This window comes from Haliotis rubra, unplaced genomic scaffold (genome assembly GCF_003918875.1).
Source record: "Haliotis rubra isolate DU_JTF1 unplaced genomic scaffold, ASM391887v1 Scf214, whole genome shotgun sequence".
Classification (NCBI taxonomy): Eukaryota; Metazoa; Mollusca; class Gastropoda; order Lepetellida; family Haliotidae; genus Haliotis; species Haliotis rubra.
In genome coordinates, this window is record NW_025766159.1 from 625,933 (window position 1) to 653,085 (window position 27,153).

Consider the following 27,153-nt stretch of genomic DNA (forward strand, 5'->3'; position numbering starts at 1 on the left):
CTCAGTCTTTTGTCTAGATTACATAACTGTCATGCAGTTTAAACTCAGTTGCTGACCTGTGACTTTGACCACTCTCAAGCACTTCAACAGTCAAGCAGGTTTACACAGCAGTAATAAGTTTCACGGTCTTCTTGAAATCAGCTCAACACTGTATTCCCAAGGTTAGTCTTACATCTGTACTGCAGCATATTGTGTTTTAATGGGTATATTAACATAAACCCTGTGTAATCACACCATGTTGGTAAGTATAGCTGTGTGTAGATATGTAGGGTTATAAACAGATCCTTATAGGACTGCACTGGATCATGCACCTGTATGTACATAATATTTCATCTGCTGTATATCAAAGTGTACAAGTACTGAGCAGCGTTCCCATCTGGGTAACTATATGTCTTGTAGTTATAATAGATGTATTATGTACATACATGGTATATTTATATTCATGTTAATTAAAAAAATGGGATTTGTATTGATTTTATTTGATCTGTATAGTCTGTTGTAAACATTGCAGCAAATTACTTAAGTAGAGGCTGATAACTGTGGTGTACCTCGTGTCTCGATCTTGAGATATTTGGTGTATGATAGCAGTGTATGAAATAAGTCTAAAATCCAGCCAGACATCAGGGCTGGTAACTTCAAAATGTTACCAGCCCAAAATGGATTTAACCAGACCAAATATGGTGAATTTACTCAGATGTATGGAACATCTAAAATTTCTACCAAACCATCAGGCTGGCTGGCTGTAAATTTAGACAATCCGTAAGAAATCTAGACCGTCTCGGGCGGTCGGATGGGCCTTATTTCATACACTGATGATAGCAAATTTACATTGTTGACCAATTGTTTCAGGGTTTTATGCATAGTGGAAATTGTACTCATTGTACCTCCCAGAATAATAAATACACCGTCAGCTCACATCCTGTAGTCTTGTGGTTTTCGTTGCTGAAGACACCAAATCCCATGCTAAGACATTGGTAGTAATCTATAACTTACAGCAGATTGCTGCAGTATTTCACTACTGCTGTACACTAGTATACGTCTTGTTGGAGTTAGCAAATTATTATGTACATGGTTCCATAAATAGTATCGGTAAATGTGTGATGTCTGTGAAGACGTTTATTGCTGATTAAAGACGATGCACAACTAAAAACTAGGGCATTATTCAAATATACATGATCAGCTGATGTCAGTGCATGACGAGGTATGAAAGTTCGAGTTCAAAGTTGTGAAATGAGCATACGTTTATCTTGCAAAGAGACATAGATATAGACAGACAATAAACGATGAAAAGTCGATCTCAGCTACAAATCACAGTTATGAGGTCTGATGTCCTCTGAAAATACTGTCATAAAAATCTGTTAATATAATACCTTTCCCAAAACCATCTCAGAACTGGTGCTGTCCCTGTACTCTATAGTCCCTGTCCCTGTACTCTAGACACCGTCAGTCCGTTTGAATGGAGAAGTTCTTTACAAGTGATGCCTACCAGCACTGCAAGGATATTTTAAGATGCCTCTATTTCAAATAAAGATGGCGGCGCCCATGAGGAGTGTGTTATGTCAGTTGTTAGTTCACAAATGCACAAATGGTGAGACAAAGTCAGTTAAAATTGACATAAAAGCGATTATTGCAAGGCACATTCAGTTTACTGGGTGCAGCTAATGGCACTGATAGATCTCGAGCACCTTTTCGATCCTGTGACGGCTGTGGTGTTATGTTATCCCGTCTCTACCACTCTACGGTCTCATACTGTTTTTGGGACACTGAAACCAGTGAAACCATGCGTTGTCGTCTCGATTATCGCTTTAACAAATTGTAGCCAAACATGTTTCTAACTTATGAAAGATAGACTTATCATAAACACAGGCAATTATTCCAGAGTTCACAATGTCTGTCGACCGCAACACCCCTGTTTACAGTCCGAGTGAGCACTGCAGTCCGAAAACCTATGATCTGACGTTAGTTTCAGGTTATCGTCGGATTATGTTTGCGCACATCATGGATGTTCGGCTGCTAGCTGTGCAGCACACATACACACATCCTGTAAGCAACCGCAAATAAGCATCGTAGACAGAAAAACAGCTCAGCCAGTAACGGTAATTTGTAATTGCAATTGGTAATTTTGTTAGCAAAAGTCGCAAGCCTGTTGACAGGAAATGATATGAAGGTATTATGCTTAAAGTACCGCGACATTCACAACTACCTCCTGAAGTCGTATGAAGATTGCAAAGAGAACATAATACACAGTTAAGAACGTTTAGATTCACATATACATGTTGCATTATTCGTAGATAGGAATGTTGGTTTTAGATAAATTGGTTTTAGATAGATTTTAGATAGATTGTCGGGTACTCGGGTCCGAGTCGGGTCTGACTCCTTGAGTACTCAAGTCCCAGATTTTGGACCTGTGAGAGCCCTACTTGGTGCACAGACATTGTTTATACTCTTTTTATATAACACATTATTGTTTTTTATAAGTTAGTGAGATGTTTACAGTTGTTCATGTGATTAGTAAGAAGACAACAAATGTTTCATAAGGCTAGACCAATTGTATTTCTTGTTTTATGGATCCGCCTGTCGTATTTTTTCAAGAATAAGAAAAAAAATAAAAATTAATTTTCCCCGCTCAAAAAATAAATCCTGATGTTTTTATTGGTAAAAAATGTAAACTTACAAGAAAATATTTTTTAAAGTGTTTTTTGCCCCATATACACTTCATAAATTGCCAAAAGTAAAATACTTTGAGTATTTAGAAGGAATATTGCTTTGACTGGCGATTTTTTAAATTTATTTTTCCCTCCTTCCTTTAGGTTTTCTGAGGACAGCAATCCATAAAACAAGAAATGAAATCCGTCTGGCCTAAGAGTCTGAAAATTCTTATATGAGGCATTTAATGCAATCACAAAATACAATGTTAAAATATCTAGAATTATGCATTCCAGTAGATACAAGAAAGTATGACCTTAAAAGTAACTTTTTTCAAAATATACCATTTTTTTCATTAATTTGTCTGGCCAACGTAGTTTAGTTTAGAACCTGAGATAAATCCCCACTAATTATTCAAGATGGCACCAACATGAAATGGTAATTGCGAGACATACAAACTATTTCAGGGTTCGAAATACGCCATGTATTAGCGTGCCATGGCACAGTAAATTTTGAAATGGCACGGATAAAAAATGTTCTCGGTGCCCTTATGGCACACCTAATTTTGTAGAGACATAACTCACCTTTAGTCATTTAATCCCCCAAACAAAACACTTGAGCAAATGACAAACAAGCAAAAAACATTTATTGACTGTATTGCCCAGGAAATCACTGGAATTATGATGGATGTAAAGAAATTTGGTTGTTTTTCCATGTAGAGTGTTGGGAGTACTGATAGTTCAGTTATTGAAGAGAAATTGTGTATGTTAGATATATTGAACAAGTGAACCTGTCACAAAAGTCTTAGCTGTTAAAGGTGTTGGGAAAGCAGAACAAATGCATATGAAGCTTAAAAAAGCCATCTTAGACAGAAGACATATCAGTGATAACAGAAAACAGGTAAAATTTGTTGTTTACTAACAATAATTTCAAATGATCATCATCACTGCTACAGTTATTTCTTCTAAAAACATATGGGCACACTTGATTTCAGAAAGGCACATCTAAAATATCTGTCTTGTGCCCTAAGGCACACTTAGAAAAAAAAGTATTTCTATCCCTGTATTTATTTATTCCAGCCACTCCAGCATGTATGACATACCGGAGGGCTGTCAGCTCATCACCCCCATGCTGCAATCACAACAAAGATGACAAGTAAGCCTATATTCTGGATTGCAGTTTGTATAAGTCATCCTTGGGACATCTGAAAATATTGTGAAAGTGTAAGATAAAGGTCGCAGCAATGACATTTGTCAAACCTTTTAGGCATGTAGGCTTCTGTTTTATAGACAGTTATGTTACTTCTATTAACCAAATGATGACAGTCTTCAAAATCAGATGTAAGTCAAAGTAAGTACTTTCAATGACTATCATATGCATTTAAATTTTTGAAACCAGGTGGTGACTGGTATCTGAGGAATGTCATATGTCATGTATTGTAAATAACGTTAGTGATCCAGAGTGGTACATTTATGTATCATTTCAACTGTCAAGGCCATCTTCAAGGTCAAAGCTTGAAAATTCATAGTTCTTGAAATCATTTTCAATGACAATGAAGGTCAAATTCTTCTTTTGAGGTCAAACATTCAAAAGAATTTACTGGAGGACAGTGAAATTTTGTACATCTTTAGGAATTGTCAGGGCAGAGCCCAGATCATAGAATGGGAGACATGTCAATAAAGCGAATAGTCTTATGCCTGTAGTGGGTTTATTATTTAAGTGCTTCTGTATGAAAAGTGATGACAAGCTGTATTAAATGATATCAATGGTAGGGGTCAGAGAGCTCCTTTCTGTGAGTAGCATATGCTGACTTCCATTGGATTCTTTCACTTTCCACCAAGGGACAGCGTATTTGTTAATAAACTGGAAGTGCTTCTCATCAGTGTTATTTAACAAAATACAAGACTTTCTGTTGATATCATTAAACCTGAAGTGCTCATTACCTGCTCATGAAGGTAGCCACAGCCACTAGACTTGGTATGTATCTGAAACTGGAATTGATGTTATTAAACCAGAAATGTTTATTGTATTCTATTTAGGTTGTTAGATGCATAGGGTGCTGGATGCAGATCAGTGGCACTGTTATCTTGACAACTGGTTTCACATTAAGCTCACACTCCTTGATATAACTAGAGCGGCAGTGGGGTACCCTAGTGGTTAAAGTATTCGATGCCCCACACAGGTACACTGTGTGAAGCTTTTCTGGTGTCTCCTGCCATGATATTGCTGGAATATTGCTGAAAGTGGTGTTAAACCATACTCACTCACTGATAAAAATGTAAATTTTTAAACTTATCCTATCTCACGACTTGCACCTCTCTCTCTTCATTCGACCATGAGTGGAAACGAATTAAAACTTTGCTCCAAGGCCTACCTTGCCCTTCTCCCGTGCTGTGCGTGCCTTCTGTGTCAGTCGTGCTCACTAGTCCATGACAGCACGAGGCATGCGCAGTCCTCACCCACGTGATCACCTCACATACTCATTCTCTTTCTTGTCGCTCCACTGAGTGGACGTGAAAATTTTTTCCTCTGAGATTTGCTCAATGGTTAAGCCTGTTCAGGCCAGTAAACGGATGTTTTGCGCCCGTTGTAATCAAGTATTTTCAGCATGGGACCCACACACATCGTGTGTTGATTATGTGGGTGTTTGTGACTGGGACACACGCTGTCCGAAGTGTTCAGGTCTGTCTAATGAGGCGTTTAAATTTTACAAACGTGCTTGTGCCAGACGTTTGGCAGATAGGGCTAGGACTAATTCTGCGGGGTCTGGTCCATCTCCCGCTAAGAAACAATGCTTAGATCGCCCCACCCTCACTGCTCACCGTTCTCAATCGCCCGTCTCTCCTGACGAAGATTTTATGGAGGCTTTGTCGGATTGCTATTTATCTGAGAACGTTAGAAGGCTTTTAGGGGAGCTTCCCTCACCCAGTTTAAGTTCTCATGGCGTACCAGGGTGGTAATGACCGATATTTCTTCTACGCCAGACCTGCGATCTACATTATCTCGTAGGTCTGCTTCTTCGGAACGATCACAGACTTCGAGAACTTCTAAGCATTCATCGTTGAAGCGGGGATCGGCGCGAACGTTGGAACGTACCCGCTCTCCTATTTCCACGGCTGGGAGGAGTCGTTCTAGGTCTCGTTCACTTTCCTGAGCCGGCTCACATGGCCGAACCGGCTCACATGGCCGAGCCGGCTCACACGGCCGAGCCGGCTCACCAGTACATCTTCGAATGGGTTCACCTGACCGAACTGATTCACGTAATCAAATGGGTTCACCTGACCGAACTGATTCACGTACTCGAAGGGGTTCACCAGGACGAACAGGTTCACATTCCCGACTCAGTTCACCTCAACATAGGTTTCAGTTCGACACACCATCAGCGTTTTGATTCCCGTAGTCGTTCAGTCTCGCCTGGTCGAGGTGGTTGGCCATTTCGATCCGGTTCACCTAGCCGTAAGGTGTGTTTTCGTCAGAGTGATTCTCAAAGTCGGTCTCATTCACTTTAGGTGAATCAGGATATCCGTCTTGTCAGTCTAGACTCAGTAAGCGTAATTTTGCGCACACTGTAACAATATTTACTTCCTCGGATCCCCAATCGTCATGTTCCTGGAGCAAACGTTGTCGGAATGTGCTCCCTTATTAAGGACGTTTTTAGAGCATGTAGACATACTTGCTCGATGGCTGGCAGACAGAGCTCGTTACACTTCAACAGTTGATCACCCGACAAACCCCGTTTTAACGACCGGTATTAACTGCTCGTCGTCCGCAGTTTCCCATGTCGGACGGTGATAATTTTATGGAAGCATCATTAGATGTCTTCTCGTGGTTCCGCCTCATCAAAACGCTCTGTGTTGCCAGTTGACTCACACATCCGATCTACTTCCGTCAAATCGCCGAACCGATTAAGCCACACCGAATCGGTTAAGCCATATACCGAATGGATTCACCAGACCGAACCGTTTAGCCATACCGAATGGATTCACCACACCCAATCGGTTAAGCCATACCGAAGGGATTCACCACACCCAATCAGTTAAGCCATACCCAATGGATTCACCACACCCAATCGGTTCGCCATATACGAATGGATTCACCACACCCAATCGGGCTTCGCCATACCGAATGGTTTCACCAGACCGTTACCATCAAATTGCCGAACCGGTTCACCACGCCCGAATCGGTTAAGCCATACCAAATGGATTCACCAGACCAAACCGATTCACCACACCGAATCGGTTCGCCATACACCTAATGGATTCACCAGACCGAACCGTTTTGCCGCGCCCGTATGTGAATACGACATTGACTCAGTTTGCCATAATATTAAGACTGTTTCTTATCGCCGAAACAGTTCACATCGTCGATTCAATTCACAGCAACGAAGCGATTCACCTCGGCGGAACATTTCACCTCGCCTCACTGGTTCATCTGGCGGTCTAGATCTCTCCATCAGCTGAGATCATTTAACCGGTTCGATTACCCGAACCGATCCAGATCAGTCACGATTCAGATCACATCGGACTGATTCAGATCACGCCAACTTTCCGGCTCACCACCCTGAACTGATTTACCAGCCGGCTCAGTATCGTTTCACCAGGTCGAAAGCTCCCTATCGTCGAACCAGTTCACCTGGCGTTCAAGATCAATGTACAGAGGTAGTAGCTATGTGCTTCACCATGCCGATTTGATTTACATGTGTTGTTAGTAGCGCAGTCATCTAGAGATATCACGCCGGCACTTGACGGCCTGGCGATCCCGTTTCTCAAGAGTCCTCCGTGACCGAGCTCATCTCATTCCAGATTTAATCTACCATCCGATCTTCACTTTTGATGACTGATTCGGTTCAACGATTCTACCCTTCGGTGTAGATATCAGTTCTGCAACCACCGATATGGCATAACTAGATATGCTTGCGAGCCAGGAATACTCTCTGACGCTCTGATGAGTCTTGTTACTACAGACTACCGTAACAGCGTGTTTGTGTATCCCTTGGTGCAATTGTTGCAGACGGCTCGTCATTTTCAGCTCCCTTTGTTTTACATGATAAGCAAGTTTCTGGACAGATAACAAATGGATGAAGTTCTTGGCGCATGGTACCGGCAATGTTTTGTCAAATAGCCAGCATAGCTCAGCCCGAATTTATGGGTTATGCGACTTCGCCCGGTTAACCAAAGACCATGTTGTCCGTATTTTTGTCACTTGTGTGTAACGTTTGCAAATGGCGGACTACTGTTTGTTTACCGGAATTTTGATGATTAGAGTGACTATGAAGTGCCCTTGCAGAATTCTCTTGGTCCCACGAATCGATACCAAGTCCAGCCTATAAATGCAAGTAACAACGAACGCTGCCATTCCCGGATAAGAGTGACTGTGTCGGGATTTTGACAGCCAGTCGAGAGAGACTGCTTATGGAGGGTGACGGACAGAAACACCCGTGAAAGCGGTTTGCCTAGTCAAGCACCGAGTTCAGAGGTCACTGCATTATGCAAGGATTGTCACCAGGCAGCGATCTACTACCTATATCACTCCACCTGGCGCACCATTATTTTGTTCGGCCAAAAGAAACGTTCCTGAGGTCACCGATCCTCACAATTTCTACAATTTGTTTATAATGTGAACGTTCCTGTAGATTGACTGACAATCTCCATGCGCCGAACATACTACATTGAGCACTCCGTCAGAACTGACGTAGTTGCTCGACTTATTGAACGTTCTTATGTCAGGAGATATCTTTTTGTCAGAGGCAAGAGTGATTAGACCTCTCATTTCCCTCGACCTGCGATGGCCGTGGGGTAGCCTAGTGGTTAAAGCGTGGACTCGTCACGCCCAAGACCCCGGTTCGATCCCCACATGGGCACAATGTGTTAAGCCCATTTCTGGTGCCCCAGCCGTGATTTTGCTGGATTATTGCTAAAGGCGGTGTAAAACTAAACTCAGTCAGTCAGTCAGTCCCTTGACCTATGAGACGCCTACCTTCACATCCGGATACTTCCAGACTATTGGAAGTATCTTCGATTTACTTTTATGGGGCGTCGTTGATACCAATGGAGGATCCTGCTGTATGGGCATATGCGCAGCCCCGTGGGTTTTTACTCAGATACCCATTCTGTTAACCAGCTACCTGCATTGTCGGCGTGACAATTGACAACAATATCGACGACTGTGTTCAAGCCCAGCAGGATTCAGTCGTCCTTCCTTTCCACAGACAGTTCATCATCAAGTTGCTCACGCAAATTAGGATGGCTGCTAAATTGAGCAATCAGGGGTAACACCGACCGCTGTTTCTTCTTATTGGGACAATATTCAACATGCCAGGTCATGATGTTTGTGCCCCAGGAGAGGTGGGACAAGATTCAGTGCAACGCACCACTAGTGTTGGTCCAACCCACACCTTTTCGCCAGTGGCAGAAGTTACTAGGGTGGTTGGCGTCGGCACAAGTGCTGACTGACAGGGGACAGCTGCAGCTTGCCCTCTTCAGATGGTTCTGTGCCCATACATCGGGGACGACAACCCCAGGGAGTTGATTCGTCTTCCCGCACAACTACATTCAGTCTTTCGTTGGTGGCTCAACAAGTGGAATGTTTGTGTTGGAGTCTCTAGGGTGCCCTTCATACCGACTCAACACCTATTCGTTGGCACATCTTGCAACATTTTATTTCTGATTTGTGTCTTCGATTCTTCTGGGACTTGTGAGTTTCCGATTCAATTACCCTTTCACTCTCCACAGGACGGTGTCTGTGGGGGTTGTGTCGAAGCAGGGGCTGGCCCGATACTGGTCGTCAGACCTTGGAAATCGTGGTAATGCGACTGTTTACACTCGCTAAGCTGCGTCCTTTCACTTTCATGAAGGTAGTGACTGAACACCACATTGCTCGGGAATCCCGGTCCCTGGAGCACTTGTGTTTAGTAAGTCAATGGGTTCGAACTGACCATTGCAGGTCTCGCTTTTGAGACGCTGGAGGGTCGCCACCTCACTTACTGTCCTCTGCTCCACGGATTAATTACGTCAGTAAAGTGAGTCATTCCCCGGCGTTACACTTCATAGCGTTACCTTAAAGCATCGCAAGAGCCCGCCATCTGCGTAAGAGACTGTTTATACCCTTGTCTACTGCTTCCAAGGCGGAAGTCTCTCGCACAACACTCTCATATTGGCTACGAAGCTACACAATACTACGAGCCTACACTTTTGCCGGTTTGCCACCACCTACGGCAGTCAACCCTCATGAAACCAGGGCATTGGCTTCTACTATGGCGTTGCATAGCAACTGCTCGTTAACTGCCATAATGGAGGGTTGTTTTTGGCGATCTGACACAGTATTTTCGTCTCATTACCTCAGAGATGTGTCGGTGACGGATATTCAAGGCCTTCATCAGTTTGGACCACTCGTCCTTGCCCAGCAGTTATCAGCGGCACAACATCGCAGATAATGAACTTCCTTGTGCTCCGATGCTATATGGATCCCACTGTGCAGTTGATCCCAAGTCGCGATCGTTTCTGCTTGTGTACAATCTGAATAAATCTGAAAAACTTTTATGATTTCGTCTTCGGGATTTAGATTTCTCCTCTCATTTGTTTGAGACTACAGAGAGTAGCCACCTCACTTACTGTCCTCTGCTCCATGGAGTAATTAAGTCAGTGAAGTGAGTCCTTCCCGAAGTGTTACACTTCGTAGCGTTCATGCTCCTAAGTGCCTATACACATCTATGTGATCTTATTGTGGTAAGTAATGGAAGTCATAAGATGATGTTGTGGTACTGAACGTTAAAATTGTGAGTTTTACCGATTCAATTTCTCTTTCACCCTCCTCGGGGCCGGTGTCTGTGGGGGTTGTTTCGAAGCAGGGGCTGGCCCGATACTAGTCGTTAGACTTTTATTACGGGGGTACCTTGGAAATCGTGGCGATGCGATTGATTACACTCGTTAAGCTACGTCCTTTCACTTTGTGAAGGTAGTGACTGAACACCACATTGCTCGAAATCTCGGTCCCTGGGAGCAATTGTGCTTAGTAAGTCAATGGGTTCGAACTAACCCTCGCACATAGTAACTTGGTAGTTATTGGCCTACCTTGTAGTTGCTTCCTACGGTTGTTTGGGCATAACACTTAGCTGTTATCGCTTGAATTTCGGGTAATCTATGACCCACCTTCCTACCGTGGGATAAGTGCAAGTCGTGAGATAGGATAAGTTTAAAAATTTGAAAATTTTAACTATAAATTGTATATTTATATACTTATCCTATCTCACACGATAAAGTCCCTCCCTACCTCCCCACTACATAGATTACCACTGTTCCGGTTTTGTCCTTTTATGGCTCCAAGATCGAGAATGAGTATGTGAGGTGATCACGTGGGTGAGGACTGCGCATGCCTCGTGCTGTCATGGACTAGTGAGCATGACTGACACAGAAGGCACGCACAGCACGGGAGAGGGGCAAGGTAGGCCTTGGAGCAAAGTTTTAATTCGTTTCCACTCATGGTCGAATGAAGAGAGAGAGGTGCAAGTCGTGAGATAGGATAAGTATATAAATATACAATTTATAGTTAAAATTTTCAATACTCTTCAAAGCGATATTAATGAAAACTCACTATTCTGGACTGAAACCGCAGTAATTTGGTATCCTTTGTACATTTAGATGACAGCGAGTGTGCGTCATTTATTTCTTTAGTAATAGTAGTGAGTGAGTAGATTTACTCTACAAGTCTATGAGGTACCATGGGGACATGTGCTGCATAATTCAATGTTCCATGTTATTTGCTTATCTCATGCTGAATCCTGTTTTCTTCTAGAAACCCCCAAGTGTGCCTGTCCCCAGATGACAGCACCCTACTGTGCTGGCACCCAGCAGTGGAGTTCCAATACCAACACACAAAGGTAAAACATGCTGGTAACAGACAATAGTGTGCTTGTAGATGAGGGTCAGGTAGTGGTTCCAGTGGCATTGTATGGTCGCCCATTCATAGAAGTTGAAGTATAGCATCAGTGGGGTCTGTGTTATGACTCATGACCTGTGAAGGTAAGAGTTAGAATTGATTTTCAGCAACCCATGCTTTTTGTGAGAGTCAACTAATGAGATCTGGTGGTCAGACTTGCTGACTTGGTTGACACATGTCATCGTATCCCAATTGCATAGATCGATGCTCCTGCTGTAGATCACTGGATTGTCTGGTCCAGACTGGATTATTTACAGACCACCGCCACATAGCTGGAATATTGCTCAGTGCAGCATTAAACAGCTAAAAAAACAACAACTAACCATGACTCTCATGTTAAAAGCTCCAGGCTGAGGGGATCATTTGATTCAAACCACACGACTGAAGCTAAGAGGTAGATTGAATTCATTCAAATGTTTGTGTGCTGACTCAGTTTTTTATGCTTATCAGTTGATTTGGTGGAAATTTTGTGTGGATGCTACAGTAAGGAGGTTCGAGATTGTGCAAATCCTTAGTCTTTTCAGAATCTTCTACTAGGCCCTGGGGAATTTGTGTGTGTGTGTGTGTGTGTGTGTGTGTGTGTGTGTGTGTGTCTTGAAAAGGTTTTGGGTTTTTTTCACATTCTTTTTATTCATTTCACTTCAGCAGGTGTAGATATGTATATCATATCATTGTTTTTCAAAGCATATACAGTGAAGCTCTCATAAAATGACGGACATGTCAGGTGTATAATTTTATCTGTAATACATTGTTCGGAGGTTTCCATTTGGAATTAAATTTACGCAGAGCATTTTTCTTACAAGCAATAATTCTTTCTACTTTGTCCACATCCTTGACGATATTAGCAAAACTGTCAATGGATAGTTCATTCTGTTTTATACTTGAAGAATGAATATATATTTTTCCTTATCCTGACTCATGCTTATTGCTTGTCTTCTTCTTCTTGCGAACATAGTGGAACACGTGTATCTCCCAATTGAAGTTCCCTTCAATTAAAAAATCACTAATTAGTACTCACCATGAGTTACCTCCCTTCCACAAGCGCGGGAACGAGGGCGCCACCTGAACCCATGTGCCTCACTCTCTCCTTCTTCGCCCAGTGAGCTGGACGTGAGAGCGCCTGTGTCTCCCAACACACTATATCCTTTATTTATATTTAGTTTAGTACCTCTTATATTCAGTTATAGAGGTGTAACTAGTATCCTTATTCAACTTGCATTGATTATTAGTCGTGTTTCTGCTGTTTTATTCACGGTTCGCCGTGTTTGTTCAGCAGTTTACGTTAATGAGAATCTGCACAGGTTGTAAACTACGTTATTCCGCTACCGATCCACATTTAAAATGCCCTAGTTGCATTACTCCATGTTCTATTGTTTCTCGTTGTAAATTATGTATTAATTTACCAATTTCTGCCTTTGATAAATATTTATGTTCCGTTTTGAGACGGAAGGCAGATAAATCTCGCAAACAAGCTTCAGTCATGGCTAATAGATCGGAAGCTAACATTCCCTGTCAACTGTTGACTGACGACCCGCCACCGGCTGGTGGCCTGCCGGAGTTTCCCTCGGGGGATAAGCGTGGGACGCAGTCTGCTATGTCCAAGAAGCGACCTGCATCTCAAGACATTCCGTCTTCACAGTCTAAGACTAGGAAAGCGTCCACATCATCTCAACGTACGCTTCGAACCCCCAGGTCCACAGCTTCGTCAAAAGGGAAATCTACGAAAGCTACAAATAATTTTGCCTCCGATATTCTACCTGTCTCAGAATTATGTTTATATGATGATGACATTCCGATTATCATTCCAGATGTACGTCATAAGAAACGTCCAGTATCTGCCACCGTCACTACAGCGCAGATCAACATGCAACCAGAGATGCCTACGCTGACGCCTGAGTTTATGATTGAGGGTCCCGTCACTTTCACAGAGAGGCCACCCTCAACGCCAGCGCAGACTGTCCCAGACGACCTGGTTAACCAAATCATGAGACTGATGGAGGACTGTTACGGTTTACAGAGGCCCCAGAGCCACGGGCCCCAGAGCCCAACCCATAATAAGTCATACAGGGCCCCAGAGCCCGCCTTGGCTTTGCGTAGGGCCCCAGAGCCCACAAACACGCCTCCGCGAAGGGCAACTCAGCCCGTAGCGATCACTTCGCTAAGGAAGTCCAAGGCCGCCTCCGCGAAGGAGCTAGAGCCTCTCCAGTTGCTAGGGACATCGCGGAGAAGGAGCGCTTCGCCGAGCCCACACCCTGTAGAACACAGAGGTCGTTCGCGAAGCAAGCGCTCATATGTCGATTCGGACACTGACTCGATACATTCGCGAAGGTCACGAAGGCTCAGTGGCTCCAAATCTACCTCGCCCAGAAGATTTAGAAGAGCTTCGCGAAGTCCCCAGCGTTCGCCGAGGATGTCTCCTCCAAGGTCTCCTTACACTAGCCACTCGTCAGTCCGTTCACCACAGTCCTCTCATAGATCTTCCTATAGATCTAGGACTCCGACATGTGACCCTACATCAGATGCTGAGATTAGATACTGGATGGTGAATGAGTTACAACTTGCTTCCCCATCGAAGAACGAGAATTCAACTCAGACTTACCTGATGAAGGATGATGATGTAGACAATATCACCTTACCTCCTATTGACCCGATTGCAGCGGTACCAGCTAATCTGGATACAGCCTGTTCCAAATCTTCGAAAGTCCAATCTACACATTTCCCGGTCTTCAATGCCAAGAAATTTGCTGGACACAATATGGACCCCTTTTTCAAGGCCCAGGATATTGATGACAACTTTAAATTAATCAGCGATGCCAAGTCCAGAAGTTACAGAGTAGACGATCGCAAATTCGCTCAATTAGATACCATCTCCAGGAGAATGTTTTTGGATTGAATAGATCTAGAGCGATTAATGAAACTCTCATCACCAAGTTCAAGAATTCTACAGAGGAGGAAGATAGAATGATCTACTCAGCTCTACTCATGCAGAAAAGAGACCACCAATTTCTTACAGAGCACCTGTCAGCGCTTAGTGAAACTACTACCATGGCTCGTCGGCAAGGCTTACTAGCCTCCTGCTCTTGGGATAAGCAATTTACAGAATCTCTATACACAACTCCATGGTCATCGCCCTTACTGTTTGGTGGCAACATAGACAAGGTCTCCAAAGAAGTATCTAAAGACTCGAGAGAGGTACTTATGATCAGATCCATGGATACCTTAGCGAACGTCATTAAACAGTCAACACAGAGATACTCAGGCAAGTCTAAGTTTTCGGGGCTACAGAAAGCACGGGACAAGAAATTAGCTGCAGCTAAAGATCCCAAGGAATCTTTTAAATTAAGCCCATACAACAAATTTAGGGGAGGATCAGCTAGAGGCAGATCATCCAGAGGTGCCCGTGGATTTAGACGATGAAATTCAGGTTCGGAACGACTGGAGTCTTCCACCCCCAGCCGTTCCAGTACAACCGTCTCAAGTGGGTGGACACCTTCAGCTACACTGGGAAAACTGGGGAATACTACAAGATCCATATGTATCCAACATCCTACAGCACGGATATCTAATACAACTCAAGGCCAAGCCTCCGTTAACAGTCAACCCCACAGGGTTCAATGTTCAACCGGCACAACTACCTATGTTAAGAGAAACAGTACTTACTCTACTAAACAAACAGGCCTTAGAAGTTCTGGATCAACGAAACATTGTACCAGGTTTCTACTCCCCAGTTTTCCTAGTGCCGAAGAAAAACTCCAAGGAGAAGTTTCGTCTCATATACAACATGAGCATCTTCAACAGAGAATATCTATGCAAACCACCAACGTTTCGCATGATACACTTACCACAACTTCGGCATTTAATTCGTCCCAAAGATTTCATGGCCAGCATAGATTTGCAAGATGCATATCTACACATTCCGATTCATCCCAACTCAAGGAAATGTCTAAGATTTATCCTAGACGGGAAACATTACCAATGGAAGGTTCTTCCCCTCGGAATCACATCGGTCCCTTGGGTATTCACAAGAGTGACCAAGCCTATTGTCTCATACCTACATCGTCAAGGTCTTCGCAGCGCTTTTTACCTAGACGACAGTATACAAGTGGATCCAGATCCACAGCGTCTCAGACTACAGCTGAACTTTATAATCAAGCTACTAACACAATTAGGATGGTTAGTAAATCTACTCAAGTCGGACCTAGAACCAACGCAGTATCTGCAATTTCTAGGTATCACGATTTCTATCAGCTCAGAATCGTATTGTAGTCCCGAGGACAGATGGATCAAGATCCAACAACTTATTCCTCAAGCCCTACTCTCTCCGTTACCACTCGACAGTGGCAGAGCCTATTGGGACTACTCACATCAGCTCAAGACTTGACAGTCAGAGGCAGGCTTCAATTCGTCCGTTACAAGTCCTCATCAATGCTCATCTCGAGGACCCTCTACCATTCAGTCTACCAGATTATGTCAAACCACATCTACTCTGGTGGACCAAGAGATTGAATGTTTGCGCGAGGCGTCTCCTTAGTAGAGCGAGAATCGAACACACATCTCTCATTGGCCAGCGTCACTTCAAGGTTGGGGAGCCCACCTTGCTGGCAGGACAGCGTCAGGCCTATGGAGCAATCAAGAGAGCAAATGTCACATAAATCTGCTAGAGATGCAAGCAGTCATAAACGCCATAAGTCACTGGAGCAACATACTACAGAGCGGCTCAGTTGATGGTTCACACAGACAATTCAACAGTGGCGTTTTATGTGAACAAACAAGGTTCAACAAGGTCACAGAACCTACTGACTCGATGTTTCAGACTGTTGATTTAATCGACAATCTAAACATACCGTCAGAGCTTGCCACATTCAGGAGCAAAGAATGTATTAGCAGGCGCTCTCTCGGCCACACCAACCGTCGCCGACAGAATGGATGCTCCACACAGAGATATTCAATCAAATAATCATGGAAATAGGATCTCCACTGATAGACCTATTAAGCCACTTTCGATTCAACAAGCAACTGACAACATTAGGTATTAAGCCAGTGCCAGACCCACTAGCATGGGCAGCGGGCACACTAAGCATATCGTGGGAGAGACTCAACGCGTACGCTTTCCCGCCTCCAGCGTTGATCCCACAAGTCTTACAGAAAATCAGTCAAACGCAGAGCCTCCATCTGATTTTAGTCGCGCCCTACTGGCCAGCAAGAACTTGGTTTCCAGATCTCATTCAAGTAATGGGAAAACCAATTCTTCAGCTCCCACAACGCGCCAATCTATTGATACATCCGCACACCAAACAAGAGCACGAAACACCAGAAGCATTCCAACTTCACGTATGGATTGTATCAAGGCATGTCTGAATAAGAGAGGTTATTCTGCCAGATCGGCTAAAGCGGTCACGCTTGCACTACGTTACTCAACTCGTAACTTGTACGATGACAAATGGCACAGTTTATTCAATTACGCTGCTAAGAAAGGATTTACAGCCAGATATGCTACACATCCTCAAGTGGCAGATTTCTTATGTTATCTACGGCAAAATAAGAATCTAAAAGGCTCAACCTTGTCCACTTATCTTGCAGCCATAAGTTCTGTCATAACTATGCTGAGCGAGCGTCAAGTTAACAAAAACACCAGAGTTACTCGCTTTGTTACGAGCGTTCCGATTGGAGGATCAGAAACGGAAGTTTCACACTCCAGCCTGGGATCTAAATATAGTGCTCCAACAACTCACTAGTGAGGCTTATGAACCATCGCTATCTACATCGTTTGAATCACTGACCCACAAAACCTTATTCCTGTTAGCACTAGCTACGGCCGCCAGGATGTCAGAGATTCACGCATTGGATTACGAGAGAACACGCTTTGATAATATTCATAACATCGCTCATCTGGGACTTCACTGGGATTTTATAGCGAAAAACCAACTGCCAGGTCAACCAGACAGATTATTCCACGTCCCAGCTCTCTCATCCATACTTGGACCGCATGATACGATGGATCTATCACTATGCCCAGTGAGGGCACTGAAAATATATCTCCAACGATCCAAACAGAGCAGAGGGAAATTCAAGAGATTATTTATCCCTATATCTACAGCTACGCAGACGGAAGTCTCACGTACTACGATCTCTATCTGGATCAGAACTGTCATACTACGTGCCTACAAGGCTGCAGGACTCGACCCTCCAAGAGCTTCTAATCCTCACGAAATTAGAGTGCTAGCCTCAACTCTCGCTCTACATGGGAATTGCTCGTTGAATACCATAATGGAGGGATATTTCTGGAGATCCGATATGGTGTTTGCCAACCACTATCTGAGAGATATCACCACCGAGGACGACTCAGGTATCCACCATTTCGGTCCCATGGTCCTCGCTCAACAGTTGACAGTTCCACGGAGAAGATAAGTCTATCTTACAGATTTTATACTTATCTGATAACAGTACTAATAGCTACATGCTATCTATATATTTTGCTTAGGTTTAATTTATTATCTTAAGCTCAGTACTATGGTTTTTATATCATACTATATATAAGCTTACAACTCCTAGGAGTTTTGCTACTATATATAGGTTCAGCTTAAGTTTCATCAATCCTTAAGCGCAGTCATATGGTCATATGCATAAATGTATTAGTTAACAAACTCTAAAGAGTTGGTTACTATTATACAGCTTAAGTTATAATTATATCTTAAGCACTGTACTATACTATTATAGCTTAAATATATGCATATCTTAAGCTTAATACTTTGGTTAATTTATAAAAGTATCCACTATAAGCTCACAGAAGTTTCAGCTTACATTAATGTTGTATATACTTTTATCATATTCAATAAATTGTAATAACCTTTATATGGCAGCTGATAAGTTAAACAGCAGGAATTCATCAGTTCAGTGCCTTTATGAAGTTCCCATAGGGTTATTACAATCATCACAGTTCAAATCACTAATTATTAAAATCCAAAGTATATATATTCCCACCTCCTTTTCCGTCCGATTCTACAAGCAATAAGTATGAGTCAGGATAAGGAAAAATATGAAATTTTTAGAGTAAAATTAATATTTTATACTTATCCTGACTCATGAGGTAAGCCCTCCCGTCCTCCCCACTTAACACTTTGGATTTCTTCGAAAAAATAAAGTGTCGGGCTCGAAACAAAAGGAGAGAGTGAGGCACATGGGTTCAGGTGGCGCCCTCGTTCCCGCGCTTGTGGAAGGGAGGTAACTCGTGAGTACTAATTAGTGATTTTTTAATTGAAGGGAACTTCAATTGGGAGATACACGTGTTCCACTATGTTCGCAAGAAGAAGAAGACAAGCAATAAACATGAGTCAGGATAAGTATAAAATATTAATTTTACTCTAAAAATTTCATTTTTATGTTTTGGCCAACAGGATAATGTGTGTTGCTAGTAGACTAGCTGAACTGTTGCAAAAGAGAATGTCTGATCAGAAATGGGAACATCACAATGCGTGGGATTAATAAAGTGTTCAACCTTTCTCCAAAATTCCTGTACAAGATTACATTTTATGAATACATGTTGGAGGCTTGTGTCATGAAAAGGTTAGAGGTCAAGGTCATGAAATGAGAACCATAAAAATACTTGTGGTTAAGTACTTAGTTACTGAATTCCAAATGTATGCAATTCTAGTGTGTTGTTGGGAGCTACATTTATCAACAGATCAGTGATGTTACACACAAGGTTTTCATATGAAGAGGCAGTTTTGAGGTTTCAAACAGAGTTAGCTATACTATTATATCTTATACAGTCAAATCCCGATGAGTCGAATCTCTGGGGACCAAGTAATAAATTCGACTTATCGATGTATTCGAGACATAGGTATATCTATGAGGGTAGAAAAAAGATGATCCAGTCCAAATTCCTCCGCATAAGCATTTGTTTATCTAATGATTTCCCTATCACTAATAGGGGCACCTTATCAGTTCCAGTCCGATTAGCACAGACAGTGATTTCCGTAAAATCACTAATCTGCCTTTTGAACTCACCCGTCAAAGGCGGAAAGGTGTGAACCACGCTGGTTTGTTAATTGGATCAGTTTGCTACACCAATCAACTTCTCATTGACTGACTTCAGCTAATGTACATGTATACAAGATTGCTGTTGTTTGAATCTCATGGGACCAAATTTTCTTCTCGAGTCATCGTGTGTATTTATGAAACGAATTCTTGTAACCGGTATTCTAATGATTACAACTATAACAGGGAATGGTCGGGACTGACAGGTACTTCGAGTTATGCATAATGTTTGAGACACCGGCATTCTACTCATCGGGATTTGACTGTACATGTATTTATTTTGACCAGTTAGAATGAAGATTTCTTCACTGTCATTTCAGTGTCATGAACATTGGTCTATGCTTCCTCTAGGATCGTGCCCTGCTTTGAAAACAAAAATGTATTTTCATGCATTTTTACAAATCCTATATCTAATTTTGGCGATATGTCTGTCATAGTTTAAGATCACCTATGGCCTTGTTATGAAACATTGTGTCATGTATTATCAGTTAATGTTGCACTTACACTTCTTCAATCCCTGATGTAGTGTTGATATGAGCTTTACCCATATTTTTAACTAGAAGCAATCCAGCATGTCATTTAACTGTCTTGTACTTGACAATTGTTTTCCCAAACATGAAGTAATATCATTTTACCAGAAGGGCTAATTTCAGCAGCTTTATGCTGCTTTTAGCAATATTCCAGCAATAGCATGGCAGAGGACACCAGAAATGGGCGCTTATTTCACTTTCAGGATAGCTGAGGTAAAGATGTGTATGTGAGACATCATCTAATTTGCTAAAGTCAAAATAGTCCATGATTCAGTTGTCGGGGAAATGCTCAGTGTTATCATGATTATGACTCAATTTCTATCTACTGTTTTCAGCCTATTCCACGAAAGATGGAAGAATTAGCAGAGGTAGGTTAATTTCTTTGGCTAAAGTGTACTTGGACAGCTTTCATGGATAGCATACAGGTTTGCATGGTTAGCATTCATTCCTGGTTAGATCATATGTATAATTTTCATGTTTTTCCACACTTTACAGGGTTTAACCTTGACTCACAATCATGGGGTTCTGGAGACCCCCAATTATTAGTTTTAAGGGTCCTTGCTGGCAATATGAGGGTCCTCTGAAGTAACGTGAAGAGAAGTATACTTTTTGATAATTTCTTTAGAGCATGGAATGAATCATTGACCATGTGGACTGATGGATGAAATGATGCACTGCTCTGAAAGAAACAACCAAACACTTAGCAAAGTCATAGATGTGTTGTGGGTACAGTGAATAATATTTTGCATCCCTCTGGATGCAGTGAATTGTTTTTCTGCATCCATTCTCTACACTTGTGTGTAGGGGACGCACATTTAAATGTCATGTAAAACCCTACTTTAATTGAACATCACAGAAAGTGTCGACGATATTTGATCTTTTTAAAGTATATTAAGGTTTTACACACTACAGAAATGTACGTCCAGTACACATTAAGGTTTATAATGGATGCAGAAAAAACTTATTTCGCCCCCATGAGATGCACATTATTCACAGTCACTAATGTTCCACAAGAAATATATAGTTCCTGTTCTAAACATGATTATTATATCTTATAGTACAGTGCACTACACTACTTTATTTACATTACCCTCATATTTCCTATAAGAACTCTTAAAACTAATAATTGGGGATCATGTATGCCCTTGGATTACCGGTATGGTGAGTGAGTGAAGCAGATACATTTGCTTCACTTCATTTGCTTGGATTCAAATGGTTTAGATCAGGGATGTTATTGATCTTGATTTTAAGAGGTTTAATCCTGCAGCACACTTGGTAGAAATCTGGTGTATCATGTTATTCTTTTCCAAAGAGATCGTCCTTGGGGTACATATATGCATTTTCTGCGGCTGAAAATGTCATGTGACAGTTGTATCAATGTTTTAATAAAAATATTGTACAATAAATAAAAATCTTTTTTATCTATTATACGGCCCCCACCACGTGGAGTTACCTCCCTGCTACGCATGCGCAGCCAACCAGGTAAGCACCTAAGCTGTATCATCATTCCTTCTGCTGTCACTCGAGCCTTCACACGTGTTTACCCAAGAGTTACTAGCTGATTTCTTTCTTGTAGGAAGAATGTCTGAGACTTCGACTACTGTATGTATGGTCTTTATTCGTTTTGAGAAACGTTTTATGGACTTTGCAGTCTGTTATTTCTCATTTATGTCACTTTGTATTAAACTTTTACACTAGCTTTCCCGTGGTTTACGCACGTGTTGATATTCCATGCGGGAAGTTTAGCGTGCCACGTGGTTGAAATATTGGGTTATTAACCAAGTATTTCATGTCGCGTTGTCGTAATTTCCAATGTTTTGTACGTGTAGATTTATGTTGTTGTGTTACGCCATTAGCTACATGCTTGCGTTTGCTTTCAGGCGTTTACGGGGTGTGCTGCCTGCGGGCAAAATATCCCCCGCTAAGATAAGCATGATAAATGCTTCAGCTGTCTGGAGAAGGCAGGGCATACCCCTGACATCTGTGAGTTGTGCATGGGCTTTTCCCCCCGGGCCCAGAAGAGACGGGTGGCTGACTTCCTTTTTTACAAGGAATTGCATGAGGTGGGAGGGGACTTGACCCAGGAGGTTCCCCCGTCCAAGGCCAAAAAGGCTAAGCAAACTAAATCTAAGTCTACTTCGCATAAGTCGCACTCTCCATCTCCCTCCAGTGGTTTTGATAAGTCACTTATCACACAATTGTTTCAGTAGCATATGGACTCCGTGAAGTCCCTCGTTCACAAGTCGGTTGGTGGTCTCCAGCAGGAGTTCCTCGCCCACTCTGATCGGGGGACCGAGAGTCCGGGGATTGGATCGCCGAGCTCAGCTCGATCCCTTGGCCTGGAGGAGTCTGTCGATCCTTTGCCTTTGGGTCCGGACGCCTCGGCTACCCCGGATGGGGAGGGTTCGCTCCCAGTCCCACTTCCTATCTCGTTGTTGACGCAGGGTCCGTTGAGGATTCCTGGGGTTCGAGTGTTGTGTCGGTTGCCGGAGCTGAGTGTTCCTTCGGCTCTTCCCTTCCCGCGGCATCTGTGGCTCGGCTGCCCACCAGGTCGTGGTTCAGCTCCTCTTCCCGTGGAGATCCGAATTCTGACTCCGATGCCGAGTCTATGGAGGTTGGAGATGTCGAGGAGTCGGTGGGTACTTTCCTTTTTTCGTCGGCTCTCCGGGAGATTAGGCAACGTGTTGCCGAGTATATTCCCCAAGCCGCGGTGCCAACATGTTGCTCGGACTCAACTGAGTTCTGCCTGCCGGGTGAGGCGTTTGCCCCTAGGCAGCCAAGCAAGGACGGTTAATATCACCGTTTGCCATAGCGGGCTCCCCGCTGCACCCAGCATACCAGACTTACGAGGAAGTCCACCGGAATGCCATGCAGCAGGTGCGGGTTGTGGTCCATGAGGCGTACCTTTCCTCGATACAAAGGTCGACTCTGGAGGCGGAAGGGAGCACTGGTGTCGTTTCCCCCGAATGTTGTTCTTCTCCGCCAACTATCCGAAGTACAGGCCCACCTGACGCGATTCTCTTTACGGTCTGCCGCGTCCACGGTGATGTCCGCAGTCATGGGGATGCGCAAGCTGAGCGATGTTTCCGGGGGCACAGCAGGTCATTCGGGAGGCTGCTGCAGCAGCTACCTCCTTCAAGGACTCTAAGGCCTTGTTGGAGCAAACGCGAGCTTCTCACTCCCGTGCTCCCATAGCGGGTTCTTCCTCCAGGGCGCAGTCTACGCCTGAGTCTGCCGGCTGGCTTCGGCCGCTGGGTAGAGGTAGGAGGAGGAGCCATCCCGCCAAAGGTAAGGGCAAGGAGCAGGCCTCTTCGTCTGGCTCACAGCAGCCTTTTCACGGTTGCAGGGGGTCTGCCACGACCTCCCATTAAACCTGCAGGCTGTCGCAGGGGGTCCGTCCCAGCCAGTTGATCTGCAGGGGACCACTCACGCACTCTTACCACACTTCCCAGTGGGAGGCCCGCCTCTACCGCAGTGGGAGAAGGCTATCAGCAACACTTAGGTGCTATCCACCGTCAGTGTCGGCCATCTACCACTGTGGAAGCAAGGCCCGCCAGAGTTCACTAGCATAAGGCTCACTCAGGTGCCGTCCTGTTTGGTCAAGGCGGGTATACTGCGCGACGAAGTACAGGCTTTGCAGGACAAGTCCGCAATAGAGCGCATACCACCGGGCGAGGTACAGACGGGGTTTTATTCCACGTACTTCCTCGTTCCGAAAGAGGATAGCAGGTTCCGTCCCATTCTCAACCTCAAGGGGTTGAATCGCATGTTAGAGGTTGCATCATTCAAGATGGAGACACTTCGCTCGGTGATCTCCTCTGTTCAGCCCGGTGATTGGCTTACGTCGATCGACCTAAAGGATGCATATCTACATGTGCCAATTCATCCCTCGTTCAAGCAGTACCTCCAGTTCTATTACAACGGGATGTGTTATCACTTCACGGTGCTCCCCTTCGGCATATTCACTGCCCCCAGGCTAATAACCAAGCTAATGTTAGTGCCGGCTACCCTCGCAAGGTCGCAAGGAAGGCCTTGTTACCCTTACCTAGACGACTGGTTGCTCAGCGCTCTAAGTCAGCCAGCGAGCCTAGGTTCTACCCACACAGTGATAGACATTCTTGTTCGACTGGGGTGGATCATAAACCTCAAGAAATTCGATCTGGTACCCACCCAGGACTTGTTTTTCTCGGGGCACGGTTCACAACTCACAAGGGCCTTGTCTCTTTGTCGCCCGACCGGGTCACCAGAGTACGGGAGATGGTATCTTCGTTCCTCTCCGAGCCCCAGGCACCAGCACGAACTTGGCTCCGTCAACTGGGTCATATGGCAGCAACTACCTCTGTCGTGTGCGGTTGAGGATGCGCCCTATACAGCAAGCTTTGGCGAGTCTGTGAGCTCACTCGGAGGATCTGGAGAATCAGATACCCGTGTTCTGCCCTCGAATACCAGACCAGAGGGCATTGGCTTCCGACGCCTTCCTGCTGGATTGGACGGGCAAGGTGCTGTGGGCGTTTCCATCTCTACCACTCATTCCCCGGGTCCTCTCCCAGCTGTCCACCCAGCCAGCTTGGCTACTTGTGCTACTGGCACTGCTATGGCCGTCACAGAGCTGGTTTCCGGTAATTCTCAGGTTTCTGGCTCAGCCTCCTGTTCTATCACCTTTGCGACCAGACATTCTCACTCAGATTGCCGCGCCATACCCCAATCCAAGGATTCAGTGGGTGGCTTGGCCTCTGTCAGGTCTAGCCTCGAAGCACGCAGAATTCCTGCAGCAGTTGCAGACACAATTCTGGCAATTCAGTATGAGGATAGGTGGTCCCGCTATGCGCGCTGGTGTTCAGATAAGGGGATTGCAGATCCCTTTTCTGCAGATTTAGTCCGAGTCTTAGAGTTTTTGCAAGCTCGTTTGGAAGAAGGCTTGGCGGCTTCGACCAGTCATGGCTACTCCACCGCTATTTCCACTTTCCACACCCCTGTCGATGGTGCTCTTCTGGCGCAGCATCCTCTTATGCAGTGCTTTTTAGCTGGCGTGGATCGGGTTCGACCTGCTGTCAGGCGAACCAGCCCACCTTGGGATTTGTCAGTCATGCTAGATTGGCTGTCCGGTCCTACGTTCTCACGTCTATCGGCTGTTTCCTTTCAGCTGTTAACATGGAAGACCGTATTTCTGGTGGCGGTAACATCTGGGCGAAGGGTTGGCGACTGACTGTTCCATCCAGATCGTGTCAGTATTCGCCTCTCGGATACTTACCGTCCGAAGATTGATCACGCTTTCCATGTGACAGCTCCTATCGAACTTCTTACTCTTACCCAGCCTTCCACATCGGGGACCTCTGCAACGAGCACTCACCCGTTGGACGAATCAAGGGATCCGTACGGGTACCCATCTGTTCTGCTGTTACGGTGGCTGGAAGGCTGGCATGACGGCTAGCAAACAGACCCTATCACTCTGGCTTGCAACAGTCCTATTGGACAGTGTCCTGCCACCCTGATCGAGTGAGTCTTGGTTATCTGGACAGTTGACGCTGTTTTCAATTGTGTATAATTGATATATCCGCTGTTGTCATATCTAACTACTTTCGATTTCTCTCATGAGATTATAGTCGGTTGTGAGTTGGTTTTCCCCCTTACAGTGCTCTTTAATAGATTCACGATTTGGGTGGGTTTTTACTTTCGCACTGTGTGCGAATTGATTTGCTTAACTTGTGAGGTCGGGTCTCAGTACTTTCCTCCCTGTCGGTTACCCTCCCATCATGCCTCTCGTGGAAGCTTCAGGACCCGTGACAAGTGAGTGTTCTGGCGTCAGTTAATTTCTTCCTAACGATCGCTATCTATGTGTACTTTGACAAAATTCCCTCCTCCCTAGCCTCTGGTCTTTGGGAGTCTGAGTTAATGCATATATGTACCCCAAGGACAATCTCTATGAAAAGAATTAGCTAAACCTGTAGAGGTTTCCAATTCTTTGAAGAGAATCGTCCTTGGGGTAGGGCCACCCACCTCCCTGCAATCCTGTTAGCTGCGCATGAGTAGCAGGGAGGTAACTCCATGTGGTGGGGGCCATATAATAGATAAAAAAGATTTTTATTTATTGTACAATATTTTTATTAAAACATTGATACATCTGTCACATGACATTTTCAGCCGCAGAAAATGCATATATGTACCCCAAGGACGATTCTTTTCAAAGAATTGGAAACCTCTACAGGTTTAGCTTGCTTTAATTACTGATGTTGTTGCCTCTGTGTAGGGGGAGTCGGTGCTTAAGGTGCAGTACCTTGTGTCAGAGAAACTGAAACATCGGGAGGATGGCCCAACTGACAAGGAGCTTGCCAATATATTCTTCACATCGAAACATCGGTGGTATCCACAGTAAGTTTCTTTCTTTTCATATAATCCAGTATGTTTTTACAGGAACACAACAGTGCCATATTCATATTTTCAAGTGTCCTGCTATTTCCACCATATTTAGGAGACATAACATTTAGCTACATATGAAATGTATGTAAACTCTATAGGATATATTTTCATTTTTACTGAATTTGGATTGATCCAGCTTGCCAGGATTGGTGTTGTACTCAAGAGGCTCAAGGGCTTTAGATTTCTAAATCTATTGACTCGGCTTATTTTGTGCAGGAGAGTGAAGGTCTGTGTTCAGTTCATGTATGCTGCTTGTTTATCTTCACAGGCCACAGAAGAAGTACAGGAAAGTTCGAACCCCAAAAGACAGGGACAGGATTTAGGATTTTCTAATTGTGAATGTGGTGTGCGACTGTGTGTGTTTAATCAAGTATTCAATACTCTGGTGGCTGTTAGGTCTCTTGGTTGAAGGAAGCAGATTGACTGTGCCAGACTTTGAAACCAGTACAATTTGTTGCTATACTATATGAAGCAAATATAGAACTGTATTGATGTTTACAGATGAGTAGAAATAAACTGTCCCTGTGTTGCTGTCAGTGTTGTTCCTTGGTAGTGCTCCTGCATAAACTGAAGGTAATCTAGGTTTTTC

General features: G+C 44.0%; 2 protein-coding genes across 2 annotated transcripts in view; one reads left to right on the top strand and one right to left on the bottom strand.

Annotated features, from left to right (window-relative positions):
- Positions 1–1,464, bottom strand: part of LOC124276865 (acylamino-acid-releasing enzyme-like) — a 75,756-nt gene extending 74,292 nt beyond the window's left edge. Inside the window, exon 1 of the mRNA XM_046712531.1 lies at positions 1,371–1,464. Coding sequence (XP_046568487.1) covers positions 1,371–1,385 — 15 coding nt within the window. The 5' untranslated portion in view covers positions 1,386–1,464. The remainder of the gene's footprint in view (positions 1–1,370) is intronic.
- Positions 1,449–27,095, top strand: LOC124276841 (39S ribosomal protein L42, mitochondrial-like). Its single transcript, XM_046712491.1, has 6 exons — positions 1,449–1,588; positions 3,726–3,801; positions 11,437–11,521; positions 20,483–20,515; positions 26,395–26,516; positions 26,833–27,095. Exons 1-6 carry the CDS (start codon positions 1,510–1,512, stop codon positions 26,885–26,887), a joined length of 450 nt encoding a protein of 149 aa, XP_046568447.1. The 5' UTR covers positions 1,449–1,509; the 3' UTR covers positions 26,888–27,095.
- Positions 27,096–27,153: the final 58 nt, after the last annotated feature.